Source organism: Tauraco erythrolophus, chromosome 22 (assembly GCF_009769465.1).
Source record: "Tauraco erythrolophus isolate bTauEry1 chromosome 22, bTauEry1.pri, whole genome shotgun sequence".
NCBI classification, from domain to species: domain Eukaryota; kingdom Metazoa; phylum Chordata; class Aves; order Musophagiformes; family Musophagidae; genus Tauraco; species Tauraco erythrolophus.
The window spans coordinates 8,502,399-8,527,326 of NC_141486.1; the positions used below are offsets into that span (position 1 = coordinate 8,502,399).

The 24,928-nt window shown below is 49.1% G+C and overlaps 3 protein-coding genes across 6 annotated transcripts in view; 1 reads left to right on the forward strand and 2 right to left on the reverse strand.

The window, feature by feature from the left end:
* The window catches only part of VAV2 (vav guanine nucleotide exchange factor 2), a 146,331-nt gene extending 142,192 nt beyond the window's left edge, over positions 1-4,139 (reverse strand). For all 4 annotated transcript variants that reach the window (XM_086624933.1, XM_086624930.1, XM_086624929.1 and 1 more), the window contains exon 1: positions 3,936-4,139. In XM_086624933.1, coding sequence (XP_086481059.1) covers positions 3,936-4,139 — 204 coding nt within the window. The remainder of the gene's footprint in view (positions 1-3,935) is intronic.
* Positions 4,140-11,762: 7,623 nt separating this feature from the next.
* On the forward strand, positions 11,763-12,032 carry BRD3OS (BRD3 opposite strand). Its single transcript, XM_086625352.1, has one exon. The coding sequence runs from the start codon at positions 11,763-11,765 to the stop codon at positions 12,030-12,032; it is 270 nt and encodes an 89-aa protein (XP_086481478.1).
* An 8,415-nt stretch (positions 12,033-20,447) lies between these two features.
* Positions 20,448-24,928, reverse strand: part of BRD3 (bromodomain containing 3) — a 38,203-nt gene continuing 33,722 nt past the window's right edge. The window contains exons 11-13 of the mRNA XM_086625108.1: positions 24,194-24,486; positions 22,239-22,367; positions 20,448-21,440 (exon numbers count right to left, since the gene is read on the reverse strand). Coding sequence (XP_086481234.1) covers positions 21,325-21,440; positions 22,239-22,367; positions 24,194-24,486 — 538 coding nt within the window. The 3' untranslated portion in view covers positions 20,448-21,324. The remainder of the gene's footprint in view (positions 21,441-22,238; positions 22,368-24,193; positions 24,487-24,928) is intronic.

Below are 24,928 nucleotides of genomic sequence, written 5' to 3' on the forward strand. Positions count from 1 at the left end.
AATGCAAAGAAAAATTAAATAATAAAAATACCCCAAATATCAACCTCACTCAAATGGACAATTGTTTATTGCACGTATTTTTTTATGCCTCACCACGCTGAAACACAAGTGAAGGCTCATTTAATTTGTATTTGACCAGAGACTTAACAACATTACAATTCAAACCTAATTATCAATGAAAATCCAAAGCTTGGAGATCTCCATCTTACTCACAAAAGGAGCTTGAGATGCGAGAGCAGCTGTACCACACAGTGCCAAAGGACTGGAAATTAGTGCCAGCCATAGGGGAACAGGGAGAGAAGTGGGGTTCTGGAGACGGCTCTGTGCAGGGATGGGGGAGAAACAGAGTTGTGCACAGGGGACAGGGATTGCCAGCCTGAGGGGTGCTACATCTGCTCCCATCTGCAAATAAAGATGTCCTTTGCATCAATTTCTCGCAGCTGTCTGGCAAACCAGCTTGAATTACACCTCCCAAAATCCAATCACGGTAATAGACATAATGATCAATAAGTACCGAGGGCAAGTACACTCATCCCACTTCCCACCTCTTCAGAAATGGCCTCCACAGCAAAAGCAATTAGCAGAAATGAAGTTTTAACTCCAGGCTCATCAAAACTGGCCTCACGTCCACTGACTCTCAGAAGAGACCTGGGCTTTAAGACTACTTCTTTTTTCACTGCTTATTTTGTTAATCTCCATGGAGGTTTAGTTGCTTTGGGTCATCCCATCCTGCCAGGCACCACCAAGCACTGGACTCAGGTCTCTGGAATTGAGCACGAAAATAAAGCAAACTTGAAATTACGACCTAATGGGGTGATTTTACCCATTTATTTATTTAAATGTCAAGTAGTAAACTACTGCTGTGCGGCCAGCTCGGCCGTTTCACCAGCCTGTTTTCCCTGCTGAACAAGCACAGGAAGGTTTTAGGAGGACAGGGACAGCAGTTCACCGGTGCACAAGTCCCTGCAGGCTCACCCATGGCTGGCACCACCGTGCTGCCAACAGAACCCGATGCTCTAACCTCACCACACAGCACACCTTCAACAGCTGCACATAAAACCAAATCAGCATGGAAAGGCATTAAAAAAAAAAACACCACACCAAATACATAAGTGTCTGAATCTTGAAGCGTTTCTTTGCACAGAGATGTGATTTCACCTCTGGCCTTTGAAACGGTGCTCACCTCGGGCAAAAATCTGTTTCTCATTACACACCTGCACAATCCCATTTAATTCGCTGAGGAAGGTGGATGACAGAACATTACTGGGTGTTTCAAGTCTAGCACAAGCGTCTTGTCCCCTGGCATTTTAATTGATTAATAAAAAAAAAAAATCATACTCTCTGTAGTAAGGCAGACAGCTGGTTATCCAGCCCAGCCAGTCAGGCAAAAAGCATGTTTGTCATCAAAAACAACCTCTGAAGTTTCGAGGCACACTGTCTTGCACATCCCTACCCCCGTGTCCAAACACATCACAGCTGTGTGACAAAGACAGGTTCCTACACTCTTCTTCCCAGATTCAGCCCAAAGACACTAAGCCGCTCACCCATCGCTGCAGCGATGCTGAGGCACCGCGGGGACGTTTGTCCCCACCCCGGCGGGGCTCAGACCCCCTCTCCTCTCTCCTCCCCAGGTTGTCAGTGCTGCGGAGGCACAGAAGGTAAGGAGCAGCAAGATGCCTCCTGTTTTTAGCTGCCCTGGGGGAGAGGCCAGACTCCCAAATTCGGGAATTGCCAGAGAAACACCAAATACGTAAGTATAAAGACTCAAGTCTAGATGGATTTGGGTCCCATCCTGGTGGAGGACAAGCATCAGCTGAGCCTCGCCATAGCACCCACTCCCATGCCAGGTGATGGCTCAGCACATCCCCATGGGCTCAGCTTGGCCAGGCTGGGCCAGTCCCCTCCAACAACCAGGTTCTGGCCAAGGTGACCAAAGCCACCCGATTCAGCCAGTTCCCTTCACACTCCTCCTAAAGCCACAACAGCAGCCAGGTGGGGCAGATAGAGAGCAATTTCATTAAGGACAGCTGGGCTGTAACTCACCTCCAACAAGCAACACCTGCCTCAGCACGGGTAGCAAGACACCCCCCCCTTTCCAAACTACCACTGGGATCTTCCCTATGTTGCAGCTACCATTCTACCATTTTTAAACTCATTTTTAAAGCCCCACAGGGCAAACACTAAACAGAAATTAGGTTTGTAGGGCTATAATATTTCCTTAAAAGAGGAAATAAAGTTGCGCAGCATGCCATTTTCAGCATGTTCCAAGACAGCACACCTACAGCTCCAGCGCAACAGCTTATATTTGGAAACATCAGTTTGCACAGAAGACAGTTTGATCACTTTATAGCCTGGAAAGCAAAGAGGAAATCTCACAGCATTGTTCCACCCTAAGAAGAAGTGTCAGGACATGTTGTTATTTACCCTGCGCCAGCCCATCTCATGTGCCAACACAAGAGCTGACACAGGTTGGTTTTCACCATGGGGTTGGGGCTTCCTGCCCTGGTGCTCTGCAGGATCAGGGTCTCTTATCCCGCAAGCGAGCGGTGCCATCCTCGTGCTCACGCAGCAAAACACACCTCGCTCCCCAAAGCGCGGGTCCAAGTTTGGGATCTGAACACCTCCCCGGGGAGCTCCTGGCTGTCCTCAGCCACCACAGCGTTACGTCCCGCTGGGCGAGGAGACCGAGCAGATGAAAACCACCATCGCCCTGGAACAAAACTCCAGCGGAAGAAGGGAAAGGCACTTGCCGGATGAGCAGCGTGCTCGCACAGCACGTATCCAGAACTCGTGCTAGCGTTACACATTATTTATCTTTGAACGCTTCCATAAAGTCAAACAGAGTCTCACGTGCCCTTGCTACCAGGAAATTTCCCCTTCCCTTTTACCAATAAAACCGGTTGTTGAAAAATAAAAGGCAACAGTTGACCGTCCGCTTGTCAGCTCAGAGGTTGCTGGGTAGGAAGAACAAAGTACCCCGTTTCATTTGTTTCTAATTGATTTCACTTCCCGATTCCCATGCAAATATCGCGCAGCTCGGCTTGCAAAAACATAAGCAGAGCATTTAAACTCAAAACAATCAGAGCTGATAAATTTGTTTTTTCGTTTGTTTAAGCCTGCTTCCACCAAAACAACCAGAAATTGGAAACACTTCCAAGGAGGGAGTCCCTAAAGCTCTCAAGTTCCCAGACCCGAAAGCCACGACGAGAGCGGTGCAGGCGGCAGAGCCCCACCGGCCGGAGCGCAGCTGGGGTCGCTGAACCGAGACCTGAACCCCCCATCGCCCCCGGGCAGCTGCGGCACCGGGAGCCCCGGCCCGGGGAGGCGGCGGGGGGGGGCACCGCATGGCCGCGCTCCCGGCCCAGCCGGCCTTGGGACAGGCTTGCAAAGCACCAGGGCTTCGAGTTTGTTTTTTGTTATTATTATTTATTTGCTTGTTTTGCTTTTAATCTTCCCGGCTAAGGTTTTGCCCCCAAGGCCAGCACCCCCCCCCCACACACACACACACCCCCCCGGACCGCCCGCTCCTCCAGCCATCAAAGCCGAACTAGCGCCTCGTTAAAAACCCCGAAGTAATCCCATCCCTTCCCCTCGCCGCATTATTTGCTTTTGTTTCGCGATGACTGTAAACAGAAGGGGGAATGTTTCCCTATTTCCCGGGGTGTTTTTTCTCCCCTCTCTCGAGCTCCTTCCCGTGCGGCCGCGGTTCCCACCGGTGCTGCCCCCGCCGGGGCTGAGCCTGCCGGGGCACGACCGGTGAGGACCCCGGGAGCTAAAGAGCCGGGAGGGCTGAAGGACAGCTGGGGGGTGGGGGGGCTGAAGCAGCCGCTCTCCCCCGCACCTCCTCCCCCCATCCCACCAAGTTTTGCGAGAACGACACCAGCAGCCGAGGAATGGGGTGCTCCCCCCACCCCCCCCCACACACACCCCCTTACCTGGGACATCTGGGGCCTGAAGTTGATGTCCTTGAGGTCGATGGAGCCGGGGGAGAGGTTGTGGAGCAGCTGGCAGAGCAGCACCCCGTCCCGCAGCGCCTGCGCCAGGTCGAAGACCACCGCCGAGGGCCAGACCACCCGGTGGTTGGGGGGCAAAACTTTGCAGTCGATGAGCCAGCGCCCGCACTGCCGCCACTCCTCCATGGCCGCGGTCCGACGGGGCCGCCGCCCCGCTCACACACCCGGCCTTCCTCCTCCTCCTCCTCGCCGCCGCTCAGGGGCAGCGGGCGGCTGCCCGAGGGGCTGCTCTGCACCGCGGCTCCGCGCTACCGCCCCGCTCCATCGCCGCCCGCCGCCCGGGGAAGCATCGCTCCGCGCCGGGGCTCTGCGGCGGAGGAGGAAGGAGGAGGAGGAGGAGGAAGGGGGGCGGCGCGGAGTTTTCCGGCGGAGGGCTGCCCCTGCCCCCGCTGCGGCCCCACCGCCTCGGCCGGGGTTAGGCGCGCCGCATCCTCCTGGGAACAAAGCGGGGTGGGGGGGGTGGAAACGGGCACGGCGGGGCCGCCCCCGCGCAACTTCGTCCCCTCTGCCCCGGGGAAACTTGCCGCCGAGGGACCCCACCTGCGCTGCCGCCGAGCTGGGCGCTGGGGATGCCGCCGCTGCCGCGGGTGTGACTTTTCTCCCCCCGCCCCGGGCAGGCGGGAGGAGCTCCCGGCCCGCCCCCGCCGCCCCTTTGTCTGCGGGAGCCCGGGCTCGGCGCGGCCCCGGGCAGCGGCTGGGAGCAGGGGGCGGGGAGCGCTCCGCGCCGCCTTAGCTCTTTTCCCAATTATTTTTTTTTTCCTTCCCCCCCCCCCCTCATTTTTTTATATCCCCCCCCGATCCCTCTCGCCGCCGCTTCGCTCCCTGTTCCGGGGAAACCGCGCCGGGCCGCGCTGCCGGCGGCTCGGGGAGGCAGAGCTGCCGTCCCCACTTTGCAGCCGGGGTGTCGTGTCCCCCTCCCAGGCAGGGGACCCCCACGCTCCCCACCGCCCCGGCACACGCAGGGCCCCAGGCCGCCCGGGGGGGGGACCCTGGCGGGCTGGCGGAGCCGGGGGCAGAGGCGGGAGCCGACCCAGCTCCTCACCCCCCCTCTGCCCTCGCACACAAGACCACGCTTTGTCTGACCGCGCTCTCCCACTCCTAATCCCGTGTTTGGGTTGCAAATACTGCAGGGGAGATGTTTAACCCAAACAAGCGATCGTATTCCTTGACTTTCAAACATAAAGACAACTCCTATAATTAATTACCAGTGTATTTATTAAAAACCTCCACTCTCAGCTATTAACTCCTTGGCAGCAAAGTCCTGAAAAATGTCTAATTTTCACCGGTGGCTTCCATCCAAAGCAGTGCAGTTCAGAACAGCCTCTTTTCAAATCTGTTCGGAGTTTTCTTCCGAGATCCTCTCCCCAGAGTTTGTCGATTAATTTCCAGCCTGGCTTTCCAGATAGCCAAAACCGGAAGCTGAGACTGGGACGAAGGGAAGCTATTAACCTGGATGTCAAACAAATGCAACGCTAATCTCTTCCAAATGTAGCCAAGTGGAGATAAAGAAGAAAGAGCGACTCTACTGACATGATCCTTCATTTCCAACATAAGAAGGAGGAATTCCATTCCAAAGCATGGAAAACAATTGTTCAATATTCCAAGAAAAGTTTGGTAAGGTTTGTTTGGGTTTTTTTTTTAAGAAGGCACTTCTTGCAGCCCAATGTGCTGGTACTCAGTCTGTTTGGGGTCTGGTTGGGTGCCGTGCCCACTGCTCCCCTGGCAGGGCAGGGTTAAGTGTAGCAAGTGTAGTGTGATCCCAGAGGGAGCAGCATCCATATGCCCAAATCCCACAACCAGAGCTACACCCTGCCCTGGGTGTATTCGGGAACACACTGATTGCAGTCTGCAGTTCCCTATACCCTGCGGAGGTGAGTTCTCAGAATAACTTTCTCATTCATTTAGTTCTTCATGAAGCTTTTCTCTCTGGTCTCCAAGAGCACCCACTGGGCAGGAATCACCAGGCTATGAAAGCAGTGGAGTCCTGCGAGGGATCATTTTGTTTGACCCTGTACTAGTCCGCCTTGTGAGGTCAGGTGTGTAGGTAGAGGACGACAGAGGAGTTTATTATACGTGTATAATTAAAGCTGCTAGCTGCAGCCCAGCTTTTTTACTGCGTAATAAAAAGTGTACTTGGCCCCTGGACACTTAGGAACAATCACTGCAGCTGCAAAGGCAGCATCTGCGTGGGAGGTGTTGAAGCAAGTACACTTCTCACCTACCTCTGCAACAATCAAAGCAGCTGATGGCGGAGATATTTTTGATAGCAGAAAAAAAAAACCCAAAACAACAACCAAACCCAAAACTTGTAAGGCAAGGCTCAGCGAAGAGCACGTATCCTGCACACACTCGTGTGGGCTGTGAGTTGCAGATTATACAAATGTCCTGGACGGGGTATATGGGGAGGACCTAGACACTGCTTGCAGGATGTACATACAGTTAAAAAGGAGTTTGCATGCATTAAAGAGGTTGAATTTTGTGCTAGAGCTGATGCTCCCCTCTCCTGCCCCTTGCCATTGCTGGGAATGACAGCCAGGGAAGGACAGACAGCCAGGGAAGGACAGACAGCCAGGGCTGAGGCTGCTGACCCACACGCAGAGGCTGACACTACCATCTGCTGGGGACCGAGCGTGGAGCTTCGCTGTGTCTGCTTCTATTCCTTGCATGAGAGAAGTCTGAGAGGTGACTGAATGCGCTGGGAAGATAATAACAGAAGGAACATTATGGTTTTTCATCCCAAAATGTCTCTGTACATCTGTACAGGTACAAGGAGGCGGGCAGACAGCTATGGGCAGAGGGCAGCAGGCAGCCCCCGCAGCCCGTGGCAGAGGGAGCGTCAGGGGGTACGTGGCTGGTGAAGCAGCAGCTGTTTGGGAATGTAACGGAGCTGCTCAGGAACATCACAGTCCAGCACAGAAGAGACAAAACTAGTCCTTAAAGACAGAAAGAGACAGAAAAAAAGAAAGAAAAAAAGAAACTTACATGCGCAAACATGTGCAAGGAGATCATATTTTACAAATCAACAAAAACCATACCTGGGAAATAGCCACGTTTCACAGCAAAGTGTGTTTTCTGCAATGTTCGGTATTGCTCTTGGGAGAAGAGCTGACTCTCCAGCCAGCCCATGCAGAGAAGCAGCCACTACGCTGCCCCTTCAGAGCAGCCATCTGAAAATAGTCCTTAAACACACGGGCCATAGCGCCAAGAAATCCCCATTTCCAAGCCAGCCAGTGTCCATGGATTGCCATTGCCACCTTCTGGATTAGACCAAGTGTGCACCAGCCTGTCCCAAAGCCGCTGCTGGCTGCCCGTGGCCATGTGTGCCCAGCTGGAGCCAGCGTCCCCAGAGCAGGAGCGGTCAGGGCTGCTGCCACAGCAGAGCTCGGGCACCGCCAGCAGCTGTCGGCAGCCCCCCGTGCCACCCCCGTGCCATTTACATCACACCCTCCGATTTTGTGATATCCTTTCACCAACTATTTTAGGAAATCTGTGCAAGTCACAACCCGGCGAACACTCTGCTCAGCAGTGGCTGAGGGACGGATCACACGGCTGTCGAGGTGCTGCCGTATTGAACTGCCAACATTCACCGGGTACCGGCAATAATCCTCTGCCTGTAAACACCTGATCTACCTGCCCAGACAACTTGTACCCTGGAACAGTCATTGGAATTATCCTCCTGCTAACGGCCCTACACTCCTGCCAGGAAAGCTCATGTCTTCTCCCCGACCCCCAGGCACGCTACCACCCCGAGCAGGCAACCCGTGTAAAGGGAGAGCAGGAAAATTAACCTGGCGCAGCTCGATGCTGGAAGGAGGGATGAACTGGATTCTCTTCTTGTACTGGTGCAAGGGAGGCAGCCAGCCACAAATATTCTTTATTTAGCCTGGAAAACACTAACGTTGGTGGGTAGCGCCTGAGAGAGCCGCTCCACTGGAAAAGGGCTCTCAACCTGGGTACCAAGCTGGCGGAGTTGGCACTTTCCCAGGCATTTCTCTGTGGAAGGCTCATTTATGGGCCCCATGATGCCCCAGCTGTGCTGAATACAAATAACACCCTCTTCCCAACACCGTTATGGCACTGCCAGGACAGCCTCAATAACCAGCCTTCCTCCCCAGGTTCCAGCCCCAACAGCTTTCCCACCAAAATGAAATGGGCCCAAAGCATATCACAGTCACAGAATCACAGCACGATTTGGGTTGGAAGGGACCTCAAAGATCATGTAGTTCCAACCCCCCTGCCATGGGCAGGGACACCTTCCACTAGATCAGGTTGCTCAGAACCTCATCCAACCTGGCCTTGAACACTTCCAGGGATGGGGCAGCCACAGCTTCTCTGGGCAACCTGTTCCAGTGCCTCACCAACCTCATTGTAAAAAATTTCTTCCTTAGATCTAATCGAAATCTCCCCTCTTTCAGTTTAAAGCCATTGGCCATTGTCCTATCACCATATAACCTTGTAAAAAGTCCCCCTCCAGCTTTCTTGTAGATTCCCTTTAGGTACGGAAAGCTGCTGTAAGATCACCCCGGAGCCTTCTCTTCTGCAGACTGAACAGCCCCAACTCTCTCAGCCTCTCTCCATAGCAGAGGTGCTCCAGCCCTCAGATCATCTTTGTGGCCTCCTCTGGACTCACTGAAACAGCTCCATGTCCTTCTTGTGTTGGGGACTCTGGAGCTCAATTTTGTCCCTAGACAGGGTTCTAACTCAAATCATGTTCTAGGTCACTTGTTGGTTCTGAATTGGGATTCAGTTTGGTTCCTGATTGTTATGTAACTAGTTTGGGATTCAATTCGCTTACTGGTTCCTGATTGCTATGTACTCAATTTCATGTTCAGGAAGATGGTCTTGAACTTCTAGCTCACTTGTCGGGTCAAGACAGTTGTTTTGGTTTTGATTGCAGCCTAGCTCACTGGTTCGTTCCAGAGCATGCTCTAGCTTGCTTGTTGGTTCTAGAGCAGGTTCCAGGACAGCAGTTCATTCTACAGGAGAGAGTGGGTTTTTCTTTCCTTTTTTTCTTCTTTTGAGAGGAAGGCTCATAGAATGGTGATCCTGTCATCCTCCCATAACTCCCCTAAATTTGTGGCCATTCTTTTCTCTGGAGACAAAATTGGAAACTGGTTATCACACCAGTGATATGGAAACAGGAAATCAATTTTTATGTATTTGTTTTAGATTCAAAGTCCCAGGGAGCTGAGTCAAGGGGAACTCACCCAGCCCAGACCTGGACTGCAGCCGTGTCCTACAGCAGAGATAAGGCCTGAGGCAGGTCATGGGGAAAGCAAAGCAGACACAGAGATTTCCTTGGAGGAAGGAAGAGAGGAACTAACCATCCGCTGGGCAGCACCAGGGTTTCACCTCATCCGATCCACTGCTGCTGCTTCCAAGGTTTATTTGGGAAGGGCCGTGTTGGCAGATGTCTCAGGGACTCACAGCGAAGGGTCAAGTGGACAGTGAGAGACAGTCGTTTGCTTCCCAAGGTCTGCAGTTTCCAGTCCTTCTTCTTTGCCTTATCTTGGCAATGTAACCACTTAACAGATTCTTCTGTTAAGCTCTGAGTTTGATGTTAGCAAACCAGTAACTTTTCAGAGAGGATCAAGACATCTCATTCGTGCCAAAAAACTAAATCTGGTTCCACTAAAGGATTTTGCATTTTGCTCTGCAGCTTCCACAAGGTGGGGCCTGGGCTGGCTCCTCCGGGCAAGTCAGGACATTTCTGATAGTAAACATCTTAAAAGTGTATTAATTCTTCTTCTTTTTTCTTCCTTCTTCTTGGTGTTTGGTCTCAGTCTTCTGGGAACAGGGAATTGCAGTGTGCCTTCTATCTGACGGAAGTAAACTGCTACATCTTGTTTGTGTCCATGAAGGCCAAGTGGAACAGCAGCAGCGCCTCAAGTAGCTCTGCAACAGATAAGTGCATCTGGTCCTCAACAGGAGATTAGATGGCACTGCATTCACAGGAGATAAGAAGATTGAGAGCTTAAATTTAGCATTATCAGAAAAAGAATAAGCCCCACAGCTCTCCTCAAAACATGTTTCTTACTGTGCTTGCCAGGGGACCATGGGGCTAAGGAAACGTGCTGGAGACAGCGATGATGAGTCCAGGTAGAGGAGGTGTTGCTCAGTTCACGCGGTCCACCCTATAGATGTACCCGTGTGCCGTCGCAGCGATGGTCGCATGAGGCTGTCGGGACACGTAAGGGTGTCCCACACGGACGGGGGGTCACTGGGGAGCCTGGGAAAACTGAAGGGGTACAAAGGGTATCCCACACCCTCCCAGCACAAACGGCTGCTACAGCAGTCACCCACCAGAAAGGAGACTGGGCAGCAACACGCTCTGCTTTGGCTGTAAATCCCACGGCTCCCACAGCAGCACGGAGAGCCACTCTCCCACGGGCAGGGCTGGATGGGGCAGGCAACAGCAGCGTCCCCCACTTCAGCCCCTGTGCTCCAGGTACGATGCCATGGGCTCAGCACACCCGGGGCTGGGCGTCCCGTTAAAACGCTCCGTGCACCCAGAGGATGCTGACACCCGTGGGACCCACGTACTTGGTGTGGGGAGCCTTACTGCCGTGCCCCGGACCCACGCACCCTGCTCGCGGTGCTCCGCTGCCGTGCCCCGGACCCACGCACCCTGCTCGCGGTGCTCCGCTGCCGTGCCCCGGACCCACGCACCCTGCTCGAGGTGCTCCGCTGCCGTGCCCGCCCCGGCCCGCGGCCCCCCCGGCGGCGGCTCTGGCTCCTCCCGCCGTGATGCGCTCGGGAGGCGGCTCCGCGGCTGCTCCGCCGAGCCGCGCCGGGGCCGAGGCGGGCCGGGCCGGGCCGGGCCGGGCCGGGGAGCGCAGACTCGGTGGGGCCGGGGAGCGGCTGCGCGGGGCGGGGGACACGGGCGGGGGGGTGCGGGGAGCCCTCGGGGGGGCCGTGGGGGTGGGGGGTGCCGCACCCGGTGCGCGCGGGGGCAGGGGGGGTGCAGGAAACGCCCGGGGGGGCCGGGGGCGCGTGTGCGGTGCCGGTGGAAGGAGTCGCGAGGCTCGAGGGGGGCAGGCGGGAGGTGGGGGGCACGGCGGTGCCGGGAAAGGCTGCCAGGCCTTGGGGTGACCCTCGTCGTGCCCCCAGGTCGCAGTGCTGTCAGGAGGTGATGGGCACCTCAGCTTGGGTACCATAACCGCAGCTGGAGGCAGCATCTTCTCCTGCATCCCCGAGTACGTGACCCACTGGGCTCCCGTCCGTCAGGCTGGCATCAGCGTGAAGCACAGGTGGAGAATTCATGCCCAGGCCTGGGTGCTGGTGACCTCTTAGGTCTGCCCTACGGCATCGGGATCCTGTCTTCAGGGAAGCAAAATTCATCCAGAGCTGCTCAGCCCGTGCTGCCCGGCTGCGGAGCAAGCCCACCGCCATGGAGCCACCACTCACGCCTACTGAGGTACTTCGTGGACTCTCCACAAGCAGCTCGCGTGCATGTGGTCCCTTCGCAAGGTGAAACACGTAGCAGCATCGCCACTGGATAAGCTTTCGGAAGTCCTGGCTTGTAAGCAAGGCCAGGCTGCCTGTTGTGATTTTTTGGGCGCACGTATCCCCACTCCCTCTCCTGAGTGCTGCTTACACTGACCAACAGCTCACGGGTCCCAAGAGCCGTGCCCCTGGGATGTTCTTCCTTGGGCTACAAGCAGCAGGGGTCAACCTGGCCTGACCCAGTGGGGTGTGTTTTGGAGCTGCCAGGAAAGAGCTCTTGTCTTTGGAGCTATCCTTGAGCCGATGACTGACAAAGTAATGAACGGGAGGGTGCCCCTGCCTGAAAAAGCCTTGTCCGAGGGCTACGCCCGGCTGCGCTACAGGGACACCTCTCTGCTCATCTGGCAGCAGCAGCAGCAGAAACTGGAGTCAGCCCCCCCCAACACTTACCTGAGCCGGAGTCGGAGTATGTGGTACTCGCAGTACGGCAACGAAGCCATCCTGGTGCGGGACAAAAACAAGCTGGATGTCTCCAGGGATACGGGGCAATCTAAATTTTGTGCTATTATGTAATTTTGGTGGTTTTGCGTTAGGAACCCACACGTGGAGATAAACCAGACTTTCATCAAGCTGTGGGAGATGGGTTTGCGCCATCCTCGCGACAGGCCTGCGGTTAAACAGCGCGTAGGGGATAGCCCAGAAAGGCTGTCTGAAGTTTACGTTTGTTTTTGCTGTTGGTAGTATCAGATTTTGCATGTCATTGAGTGTGTATAACGAAAACAAGTCTCGCTCGGGAACTTGTGAGCCTGTGTTTGCTGCCTGGCATCTTGGCAGTGGCCGTGCCGGACCATGTGTTGCTTGTAAGTGGCTTGTGTACGGTGAGAAACACCCGCTGCCATTCGGGAGCCATCCCCAGCAGGCACTTTTACTCACTATTCCTTACGCGTTGCCAAAGCTCTGCGAATGCTGGTGGGAGAGAGGTGGGCACAGATCCGCTTCCGTCAAGGCTAAGATTTTAGGAAGGTGATTTGCAAAACTACCCGTCTGTTACTCGTTCTGCTTGCCCCATCTAATTCCTGCCCTGAAAGTGGTCTCTTACAACCAGGTAATGGAGTGATTTATTGGCGGGGGGACGTAGAGAGAAAGAACATATTGAGAATTTCACCCGAGCCTCCAAAACAGCTGGCAGGAAAGACGTGCTGCCGTTTCATCCTGTGCAAAGCAAAGGGCCCTCTCTGATGCCACGGCTTGGTATCATGGAAATAACAGACAGGGCTTTCTGGCATTGGTGGAGCTGACTCTTCACGCAGCTAAAGCCCCAGCCCATGCTTTGGGAACAGATCACCCAGTGAACCGCCTGAAAGGGAAGGACAAGCCCAGGAAAGCAACAGGAAGAAAGCTCCTGTAAATACATCATCTCCTGCTAAGGGACATAAAGGAAACTCCTACACAGTACGTACCTGCCCCCAGAGATCAGTTGCAGAAAAGAGTCTACTGAAGTTGGCTTTGCATTTAAGTTTTAATGCACAGAGTAGCTTGGAAGGGTTTAGCTTCTAATTTGGGTTGGATAGTAGATTGGGTGCATGCTTTTTAAAAGTTGTGTCTGGGAGTGTTTTTTTCAACTAACTGAAGGACTTTAAGAGGGGCAAAATACTACAATTGCACCTCTTGGGAATAGAGACTGTTTTCAGGTTGTTTCCTAACTTGCTGAAGGCAAGATCAAGCTGAGAAATCCAACCCAGCAAGCACCTAAACCTTTATTAAAAACAAAGCAGTACCACTTCCAGGGATGCTAGTTATGTGCCAGGGTCCAGCTTTAAAGAATTAACATTTGGCTTAAGTCATGGATTCCCTTCAGGTCCTGCCTAGGACGTCCTCCTGCAGCCCCGCGTGCCGAATCCAGCAGCACTTAGGTGTAGGTTTTACCTTCAAGCACATCAGTATTTGGTGTTGACTTCAGTATGGATTATTTACCTACCTAAAGTGAGAGACAGTCATTACTTCTATTATGTTTATCTAAAACCTTTTTTGCATTTTTCAAGCACTTTATTTTTTTTTTTTAATATGGCCAAGAACCTTCTCCACCTCTGCCGTGTGGGTTAAACGCCAGCACACACACTCCAGTTTGCTGAACTCAGTGTGCTGAGCAGAACATACCTGTTTTCATGTGAGATCATAGAGGTTTGATGTACTCAGCCCTGATCCGTAGCACGTGTATTCACTGCAAACCATAGGCAGCTCTTTTTTTTTTTTTTTTTAAGTTCTATTTATTGCATGTGTTGATATTTGGTACCATACATGTGTGCTTGTAAAACTAAACCTGCTGATGGACCTCAGTGCTTCACAGCCCTGTGTATCACTCTGCACACCCAAATAGTCCTCTTGATCTTGCCAGGGCTAGCTCTGGATGGGAAACGTTTTGGTGAATACATGTTTTTCAACTGGGGAAAAAGCATTCAACGAGATTCACAAAACCAGCAAGACTCAGCAAGCTGCTGGCAGGGGTGCTCCTGTACCGAGCGTGCTGTTCGAGGTAGAGCATTGCCTGGCGTGCGTGACCCACCCAGGGCTCGCTGAGCAAACGGGTGATTATTTATAGAAACGGGCAGGAGGCTGGTTGGAGAGCTGCCCTGGAAACTGCGGGGTGGAAAAGACCTGGGGAGGCAGGAGAGGTGGGTGCAGGGCCTTTCCAGCAGCCCAGGGGAGCATGTGAACTCTGGGAGTTTAAGGAACAGCACATCCCCAAAACCAGCTGTTCATTTTCTTTACTTTTCTTATAGAAAAAAAACACAAGTTTTTTTTTTGTTTCAGTAAGAAAGTTGATTATTTTGGATATTATCAGTCTCTTTTTGTTTATGTGTCTGGTAAATCAAAATTCAGTTATTTAAAGAGTGTTAATTGGACTATACAAGAATAAAAACTTATGTGCATAAATTCTTCCAGGACTGAGGCTGGACATGACAGTACAGGAAGAGTGTGACTTGTTCTTCCATCCCTCTGTGAATGTGACTGTGCTATTTTCCATATCTGTGTGTCCTTGTTAGTCACAGCAGGTTCGTGGAGTGGCTGCTACGAGCGAGCATTTCTGTCAGCCAGTTGTGTAGTGTTGATGCACTTGTTTAAAATGCTGTTGTAGCCTCTTTGATAAAGTGCATTAAAATGATCTGAATGCATCATCACGAGCAGCTGGTTTTTCTTCTGCATGTTAATCACTCTGGCACATGTGAGGATTACAGCTATTATCACTGCCAATCCCCACCCAGGCAGAAGAGGGAAAGCTCAGCAGACAGACAGTTCCTCCCAGTTGGGAATTAACTGCAGTTACTGGTGGGGCTGTGGGTAACCTCCTCTCCAAAGTCACACCACTTTACCTGTGAAGACTGGCCATGTCTGGAGGAGGCTCCTTCAAGCTCCCAAGCCCAACTGCCCTTGTCAAGTCAGTGGTGCATTCAGGGATGAGGAGAACCTCTGGATGTCTCACATGAAATAACCTCTATTGATGGATATCTGCATGAGCCAAACCTCAGCTGTGTTCTGCTTGTCTTGGACCTCTTGCTGTAAGCAGTCTGCAAGAAGCAGCACTGCTTGATGCACCTATAAATAACTCACTAGTAAATGCTAAAGAAAACATCCTCCTGTAGGGCAACTGCCTCACAGGAGGTTTTCAGAGGATAGGTTGAACAAACATTTCCTTTGGGGGTATCATCACTACAACACACAGCTACGCTGACACAACAGCCAAGCAGAACAGGTTTGCCAAAGCCTTTGAGAGATCATGGTTTTTAAACCCAGCGAGCAGAACAGGGTTAGAGAAAGATTAACCCTAGGGGGAAACCTGGCTGTTGTAACCCTTACCTTATAAATAAACCACGAGGCATGTATAAGCTAACAGCAAAACCAACCTGAACCCTCTCCAGTGACCAAAATAGATTTTGGCCACTATACAGTAATGTCAAGACTCTGCTGTGAATGTGACCCCGGCCTTTCCCAACTGCGTGTCCCACGTCCCAGTCACCCTGGGCTTGCTGACCTGTAGGGCCAGCACCAGCTGGTGGAGCAGGTGCTGCTGCCAGGGCTGCTGAGAAAGTCCCTCTGGTTCCTTCAGGTCCTGATGGCTTGAAAGTATTCAGCATTACACCTGGGTGAAATTTTCACCTCTTTTTCAGCTGAACTTACCTCAATCAGATGCAATTCTCACATAATCAAAGAGCCCTTCGGATTACTGGCTTCTAGGAAGAGTAAAAATCCTTCCTTGTCTGCCCTGGTGCACTAAAGCAGCCTGAGCAATCCCCTCACCAACAGAAAGGTATTTAGAACGTGTCTGTGCCTGGTACTGAACCATGATTCGGAGACCCCAGGCCAAGGTGGCAGTGCCCGAGATGTGCTCCCTGCTCTGAAGGCAGTTTACCTCGTTAGCGTGGCACTCCATCAGCGCTAAAAGCTGGACTTGCAAAATGATTTCCAAATTATTTCAAGACTCCTGGCACTAGGACTCTTTATGTTGTGTCTTGGCAATGCTACTCAACTGACTGCTCGATCAAAGCCCTACAGGTTTTCAACCGGAGCAAGTACAACACCTGAAAAAGGAGAAGAGGAAAAGGAAAGGGAGAGGAGAGGGGAAAACATGGGATCAAACTGCACACACAAAACAATTATTCTTTTTATTATGAAAACAAAACAAATGCCCCAGGACCAGGGTCCATGATTACCAGTAACATCAAAGATTACTTTCTAACTTTTTTTTTAAATTCTGTTGTGTTTGAGGCCAGCAATTTGCAATAAACAAGCTAAACTACTTACATTGACTCATTTCTTTTCAGTAACTGACATTTACAGGAATATACTAGAAATGGCACTAAAAAGTTTTAAGAAAAAGAGTTACGGTAAATTTGCATGCACATCATACAGAAAAGTAACATTTTTTTAAATATTAAAAAAACACAAAAAAACCCAAAACCAAAAATACAACAACAAATCTTTCTGGATTGGTTATGCCAGTATCAGGGGTAAGTTCTAAGTGGCCTGTGTCAAATCCTAGCTGGTGGTTTATTTATTTTTAAAAATGACATTTAAAAAGATATGCAAACACCATTTCTTTTAAAAAATGCATCTCATTGTTTTACAAGCAAGATAAAGCTGCTAGTGTAATGAATCCTCGCCCTAAATTTATCTTCAACGATGCAGAGCCTGCCCACAGTTAGCCCTAGTGGTAACTGCTCACGTTTGAGAATACGTCTTTTTAAAATCCAGTACTAAAAAGGTTGTGGTTTTTCTTTGTCATGCCCCGATCCCTTCCCCCTAGCGCCAACCCCAACTTTAAAAAACATCATTCCTTTCAAAACAAGGAAAAAATTAAAAACTGGTCTAAGAGTCCCCAAAACAGAGAAAGAACTAGATTAGGTAACTGCAGTCTGCTTCTACCACATAGAGAACATGGAAAGAGAACTCACTGGGTAACTAATTTGTATCTACACACGTGTGGTGCGTGGGTGGGTGCACCCATTACACCCACACTCCCAAACAACAGTTACATAGTCCTGAAATATCAGTTCTACAGTTACAAACCCTGTCGGTAGGAAAGTTTAAAAATCACATCAATACAAAACTGAAATGATTTTGTGTAGACAACATTTGGTTAGCGGAAAAACTGTCGTACACAACAGATTCCTTTAGTAGATGGATCAGGGCCTGAGCCCACGGGATGCAGATGTCCCTCTGGTCCCACTGAGCCTACATCTGATGGTGTGCCAAGGAACAGGCTGACCTTACGATCAGATCAAGTTTAACAAAGTTTTTAAAGGTGCAGTAATGCTGGTTGATTGATAATAGGTCTGGTCAGATATTGTTTTGTCCAAACAGGAATTCCTCAGAAAAAACAGTTTCAATAAAACTATCTGTGTGTATGTATACATATGAAATCATACTGATTTCAGTGAAGTTTCCCCTGGAAAACAAAGTTAAACTTTGTTTGTTCAAGAAAAATTCTACCATAAAAATTGCAATTTTTTTTATTAAGTTTAAAAATGTTATTTCAAATGTTGTATATTTGATCTTTTTAAAGTTATTTCATGATATCTGTACTGACATGTCATGCAATACAAAGTCAGTTCAGTAAATGCTCTACTGTTTCAGTTTCCAACTCGTTAAGGGCTGCTGCTACTTACTATGGACTGAAAACATCTCTTCTTTCCTGGAGACGCTCTGATCTGGAGATACAAGAGGCACCACTACTGACATGCTGGGAGATAATGAGCACTATAAACAATATGAAAACGAAGAAGTATGAGAACAACATTTTGAAATGAAGAGTCACCAATTTCTTTCCTGAAATGAAGGTCAAGCCAAATGGATTTCTCCTGTGAACTGCCACATCACAGGGAATACCTTACTTTCCATGAAAACAAAAATCTCCCACTAAATGGTAGCCTAAGTCACAGCTGGGTATATAAAGATATGCAGGTTGTTCTTCATATTCCTTCATAGTGTTGGTTGCTTGTTTTCCTTGCAAATCCTCGAGCTAGGACAGGTTTGCCAACTAAAACAGGGATCCTCCTCCAGGGCTGCAGACAATCTCAGGCCAGGCCCCCTCCCACCACTTCACACTTGGTTCCCAACCCTTTGGCTCTAACCTTTCCACCGATTTCCATGGGACAGACCTGTGCGTCCTAGAGGAAGGTCTGGACCTTGGCTGTGGACGTCGGAGGGTGGTGGCACGCTGCAGAGCCAGGTCCTCGGGCTTTGCCTGGTGGTGATGCTGGTGAGTGGCTGCCGGGTGGGCTGCTATTGCCTCCAACACCGGCTGCTGTTTGTTCTCCATGAGTGACCACCACACTACATCAACGGCACAGCTCAGGTTAATGCAGGTGGAAAAAGGTTTCAAGCAGGGAAAACTGGGAGCTTGTTTATCCAAGTTGTCATGCTATTGAATTGGTTGCAATTATTTTAATTACAATACTAGTTGGTTTTGATAATGCAAGTCTCAGACAATAGGAGAAACACAGATGAAACTCAACCCCATTAAAAAAAACCCTAATCTCTTAATTAGGTGTATATTACATTTCTTCATAGTAAATTCTGAAAATATATTACTAAGGATCTGTCTAGTGAAGATTTTTTTTAAGGGCAGAATTTAAAAAAAAATAGGAACTAAAAATAACTCCATTGTTAATGGAAAAGAAAAATCATTAATTTCAGTAAGAATCACCCTAGTTCATCCACTTTCCAACACCATAGGAAGCTATCTGCAAAGTCTGGAGAGCCTCCTGCCAGTGGGCCAAGCACCTTGGCGACTGCAAAACGAGCCAAGGATGCCCAGCAACTCATAGGAGGAACTCAGCACCTCACAACAACAAAGCATCACACTCTCAGTCCTTAGCCAAAAAAAACCCGGAATTCTTTTCTACAGCAAGCTGTGGAGAGTGTTATTGTCACTCCACAGGTAAGACGTGGAGAGGGGCATGCCAGCTGCATGAGACGCACATCTGAGCACTCTGAAACGCTGATCTTCAAAAGACAGATTTTTAAAGACAGATGCAAGAATAAAACTCTTGATAATTCCATCTTCTAAGTGTCTAAAACCTCGGCCGAAGGGCAGTGAGTGGCAGCCGAGCATGGATGCAGTCAGAAGTGCAATCCATGGAGTTGCTACCAACAGCCTGGCCCTGCGCTGACCCAGCTTTCCAGCAAAGGGACATGCCCCGGACACCACACATCCCAGCACGCCACTGAGCGTGCCACGAAAATCGCGTGCTGGGGCTCAGGAGTCCTCCAGGGCCATTCACCTACGTGAAAAATAAAAGCTGGTGGATTCTGCACCACGGGGCCTCTGGCAAACCCTTACCAGAGACCACAGCAGGGGGAATTTTAGGGCTACCCCACAAGAGAGAAGCAGCCTTAGGGGCTGGTGCTGGGAAAGACATAACTTTCTGTTAAACTCTGTATATTTTTTTCTTTACAATAAACAGTTAAGAATTTACAATAAGTTTCTGCCCCTCAGATTACACATTTTATATAATTATAGAACCGGTGTTTTTCTAAAATTGGGATTATAAAAGAAAAAACCACTGTTCTAAAAAAAAAAAAGGGGGGAAAAAGACCTCTGGAAATATTACAGAGAAAATAATAATGTGCTGCATCAAGAAATTGTATCTACCTCTATGTTTCCAAAATCTGTACAAAACAGGAGAAAAGGGGGCTGAGGTGAAAAGATAAAGAAGAGAGAAAACAAAAATGAAGACAGCAAACATGACAGAGCACCAGACACAAGATAGGCTGGACTGTAGCACCTGTAGGTATAAGTCCATTAGATTTAAATAAAATCTCAGATTTTTATTTGCTTTTTTGCTGTTTTGTGGTTGGTTGGTGGTGTTTTTTTTTTTTAATCTGGTTTAAACCACAGTAAAAGTCTGCATTTCTGCTGGTCTACACAATGCAGCTTTGCTTTTGTTATTTTTTTTAGTAAGTTTTAAATGACCAATGCTGTTTAATAAATAAAGTACTTGTATATACATGAAATTAGGGACAATCAAAACAGGCTGTATTGCAGCAATGCAGGTCAAAACATTAGGCTGGACTAAAAAAAAAATGCAAGCCTTAAAAAATTGTCTTTTATTTTTTTCTCCCTCCACTCTTTTTTCTTTTTATTGAGGTAAGCATTTCAGTGTCTGGAAACTTGCACCCTGCATGATACAGAAGTAACATTCCCTTTCTAGGAGCTCACTACTGAAACGGTAAGGAGGAAAAAAACTCCAAACCCAAACACACACAACATCCCTCTCCAATTCCCCTGCCAGCTCAGCCTCAGCTGGAGCTCAAGTGCTCCTTTATTTCAAGTCCAAACTGAGGTGCTTGTCACAGAGAAAGTACTTAAGCATGTGTCTAACCACGAGCACAGGACTTGCCTTGGTCACTCGGCACGGATCACTCCAAGGTCCAGCTGAGAACTTTCAGCCAAAAACTGTTTTCAATTAAACAAAAAACTTTCACAGAGAGCATCCATTTCCTGGAAATTATCTATTTGATGTTAAAAATAACATTCCCAAGTAACGTGAGTGTTCCTTGCTCCCTTTTTCCCAACGTATCCCAGGAAAAATGAAAATTTCGAGTGGAAAACTAAGAAATACAACCACTTATATTTCTCATGTGCTTAAAGTTAAATTCATGCTTAAATATCTTCCTGAACAGGTGCCTATGCCTCTACCAAGACAGAAAATAAAAAGCATGTTAGCAATCCACAGTACATGAGATTTTTTCTTTCTTTTTATGTAAAAAGATGATAGCATCTGACATTGTCATCACACCGTAGACTTCGAGCTTAAGAATACTAGTGCTAATAACAAATACACCAACTAGTTCAAAAGCTAACATCTTTCAGATACAGTACCATTTTACAGAGATTTCCTTAAAAAAGATTTTGTTTACCTTGTGTGAGCCAGGCAGGCTTATTAAAAGAGAACATTCTGGGGAGAGGAAAGGGGCGAGCGGGAAGCGTACTACAAACCTCGCAGAATTTTCTATTTGTCTCCTGCTACGAGTTCAAAGTTCTTCCATTTTCAACCAATCTTCTTCAGTTCAAATGTATTTTAGAGACTTTATGCAAAGGGAACTATTTGTCATAAAGTCTAGTCACACACACACGCACACGCAAAGATCTTTGACCTATTAAAAAAGCGCCCCCCCAAAAAATGGAAGATATCTTTTATAACACTGAATTAAAAAATAAAATAAAAAAAGTCAGAGAAAGAGAGAGGGGAAAAAAACCTGACCACCGTAGAACAAGAGCAGTATATTAAGGAGAGAAAGGAACACTGCAGAGCATCGGTGAGGGTCATGTCCATTTTGTGTTTTGTGTCTAAGTGTCCATAACTCATTCCGAATCGCTGCTGTCCGAGCTGGAGCCGCTGGAGCTGCTGCTCCCGGACTCGGAGGAGCTGCTGCTGCTGAGCCGGGAAGGGCCTCCGGAGGGAGCCGAGCTGGATTTCTCTGCAGAGAAGAAGGCAGCGATGTGGTTACTCACCAGGAATTGAACTGGAGAAGCTTTGTCCACAGCCTTCACCCTCCATGGCTTCGTTCACAGCTTCGTTTTGCCTGGGCAGCTTATTTACCCGCAGCCTTTGCTTGGTGCAACAAAGCCTGTCACATCAGCGGATGGCAAGGCTTCCTCAGGCTGCCAGTGACCACGGAAGTTTGGGATCCACATAGGAGCCCTTCAGGAGAGCAATGTCCTCCGTGGCCCTATGGTGCTCATGGTAAGACTGTGCAGAGCACCTGGGGAGCTGTGTTCACAGCTTTGCATGCTTCAGTGCAACCTCTGAACCCAAGAAAATCCTGCTTGACTTCCACAAAGCTGGAAGCTTAGTGTGCACTGGAAGAACCTTTTGTACCATTTTTCACACTATGGCACCATGTCGGAGATTGGGCTTTTATAATCCCACAATGGAGAATAACCACCCGTTAGCTGCTCCGCACTACCAGTGCGTACACACAGTCCTGCACAGGCTAACACAGAGGTGCAGATCCTCCTCCCTCTGGAGGATGAATTGCCTCCAAGACACCTTGGATTTACCACCCAGGAGAGCTTCCACCTGGCGAGGGACCAAAGCAGCTCCCCCCCAGTAGGTCAGTGCCCAGCAGTGCCCTGACACTACTGACCAACTGGAGTAACCGTCGCAGAGATAAACCCAAGGCTACAATGAGGCGGCAGTTTTGCCTCAGTGAGGAAGTCCACCTACGTACACAACCTTCTGGGCATTGTTAGCACAATAAAACCAAAGCCATTACCTTTTTTTGCAGGTTTCTTGTTGTTGTTTAGCTGTCCACTGACATCCTGTAACCGTTTTTCTAGTTCTTTCTTCTTTTCCTGAGCTAACTCTTCTTTTGATTTTGCTGCTTGTTTTTTTCCACTTGCAGCTGTGGAGGAGGAACGTACAATTTCTGAAACTGCATGGTTGCAGGTGAAAAAAAGTGGACATCACTATTTTACAGGGCATGTAAATCTGTGCAACCACTCTGCAGTGACAACGCTAAGATCAAGTGACCACCAGCAACTACATATCCCAGACAGAGGACAACAGATGAAGTTGTCTAGATCATCCAATCACCATCATCCTGCAACATGCACTTTTTGAGAGACCTTCTGGAAGGTATTTTAGAAGACAGAAATAGCCATGTAATAACCTTGTAGTTACAGGTTACTTACCAGCCAGTTCTACGGTCAATAGTTAACACATTTGTAATTACAGAATTGTTACATGGGGTTTCTGCCCTGTAAAATAAAGTGTCCCATTAAAGGCTGTCAGAAGTAAGCATCTGCCATTGTAATTTTAAGATATCTCACGTGAGAATCTACTGTGTTGCTTTAAATATAAAACAAACCAAAAAAGACAAATGAAAAACCAACTGAGGCAAAGGCTGGCAGACAAGAATGAAGCTGCACCAGTTAGCATGGAAATGGTGAGAAGTACCAGAAATACTTGTAACTTCTAAGCAGAAGACATATCCTTCCAAAGAAGGAGTAATTGAACGCAAGTGTTGGCCAGAAGGAGAAGCACAAGACAGCAGCCAGACATTTTGCCTGATCCAGCAAGGAAATACCTACATTTCATTTAAAAAAAATAAATAAATCTGGAAAGCACAGTCCTAAGAGGGTTTGCCCTGAAAACTAAGCATTGCAACAGAGAGCTGCCAGCAAGAGAGTCCGGCTGGGGTCCGGCTGCCAGCCCAGGGTGCAGCAGTCCCAGAGGAGCGGACGGACAGACAGCTGAGGTTATCCGTGTTATTCTACGTTTTGGTTCCAGAACAGGAGGATGCTTCTTGTTCCTAATCACTCTGGAAAATCTTTTCCCAAGCTATTCCAACAGTGGACGACTCAGGAAAAAAAAAAAAAAGCAGTGTATTAAAAAGCAAAAAAAAAAAAGGTCAAAGTCTAAGCTTTGCTTAGGCCTACCTGAAAGTCCTGTGGTGAGGAAATGGAGGAGCTCTGCAAGAGTTCTGAGCAGCTACTGTGTTATACCCTTAACAGCACAACTCCCTCTTAACCAACAAGCAGATGGACAGAGCCAGGACCACCTCAGGTAAGTGATCCTATTGCTATTCAGCTGGAGCTAAACTCTCAAGGGGCCACGACAATTTAGTCTCTGTGGATGAGGCACAGAGAAAAGTCTGTCCCGTACACTTGGTAGCACAGTAACATTAATCCTCTGATCTGATAGAAACTGAGGGTAGTGTGGTGATCATGCCATCTAGGAAGAGCAGTTTTTGGGAGAACGTACAACTCACTCCCACCCGGAATCCACAAGTTGTCCAGGTGACTTTGTGCAAGTCATTTATTCCCTTGGTGTTTTAGATCCCAACCATGCTTTTTGTTTCCTTCCCAACTAGATGCTAAACTATTCAGGATAAGAAACTGATCCTTCCAGATGTGTACGTAACACCTAGCACAATGAGACTGAAACCTTTACAGTGCCTTCTAGATTCTAGATAAGTAATAAAGGTACCACGCAGGTCTCGTAGAGGAACACAATACTCCTCCAGGTCTCCACAGCATGACATCATAGGAAGAAAGAACAGAAAAAAAATAGAAGTTTCTGTACATTTTCTTGGGAGAAAAGAATGTCTAAAAATCCCTGTCATCACATACCCAGCAGCTGGATAAGAGAATCCCAACACACATGCCCTGACTCCAAAGCTGAGCCCAAGAGCTGGTGGGGGAACGTGTGCCCCAGGTGGTAACTTACAAAATGGTTTCCTTTGTTTTTTCTGTAAACAAGATTTCACGTATCTCTCCAGTTCTCGTAAAGTTGTGGGCTTCAATGTTTCAAAATCTATTTCTATCTCGTCGGGATTGGAGTCTCTGAGGGAAGGTTCCCGTGACTGGATGATGTGCACCACCCTGCCCAGCTTCTCCCCGGGTAGGCGGTTGATGTCCAAGCTGAGTTGTCGTTTCTCATCATAGGTCATGGGTAGACCTTCCTCCTCCTCGTCTGAATCATAGGTTGCAGATGCCTGTTTGCCTCCTTTCTTGGGCTGCCTGGGGAGGTTGACAAGCATGGAAACATTCATGGGTATACAGAAGCAATGAACTCTTTTTTCTACCCGCCTTGTAACAAACACTCCAATGCTCTTGGCTTTGAAGCTCTAGCCAGACGGCTTGAGCAGCACCACAACTTCTGAAAAAGTTTAGAAATCTGAGATCAGCTGCTCTACTCCCATTATATTTTAGCCCTGTGAGGCATGACGACAAGCCCACGTAGCAGCAGGGGACAGCAAAGAAATGGCACGTTCTTACTGGCTGCACAAAAGCCAAAACGTTAGCTGAGAGTGATCAGGCAGGGATTCTAAGACAGATGGACATTGGAAATATAATGGTTGCACTGCCAGCTCTAACTTAAATACCCTTCGGAGTTGTCTGGGAATGGGGACGCTATTCAACAGCAAATTAACTGTTCTGACAACTCAGCTTCACCAGGAAT

Bases quoted from the DNA above. Each gene is read 5' to 3' on its own strand.
- BRD3OS (XM_086625352.1), top strand. From the start codon at position 11,763: ATGACTGACAAAGTAATGAACGGGAGGGTGCCCCTGCCTGAAAAAGCC.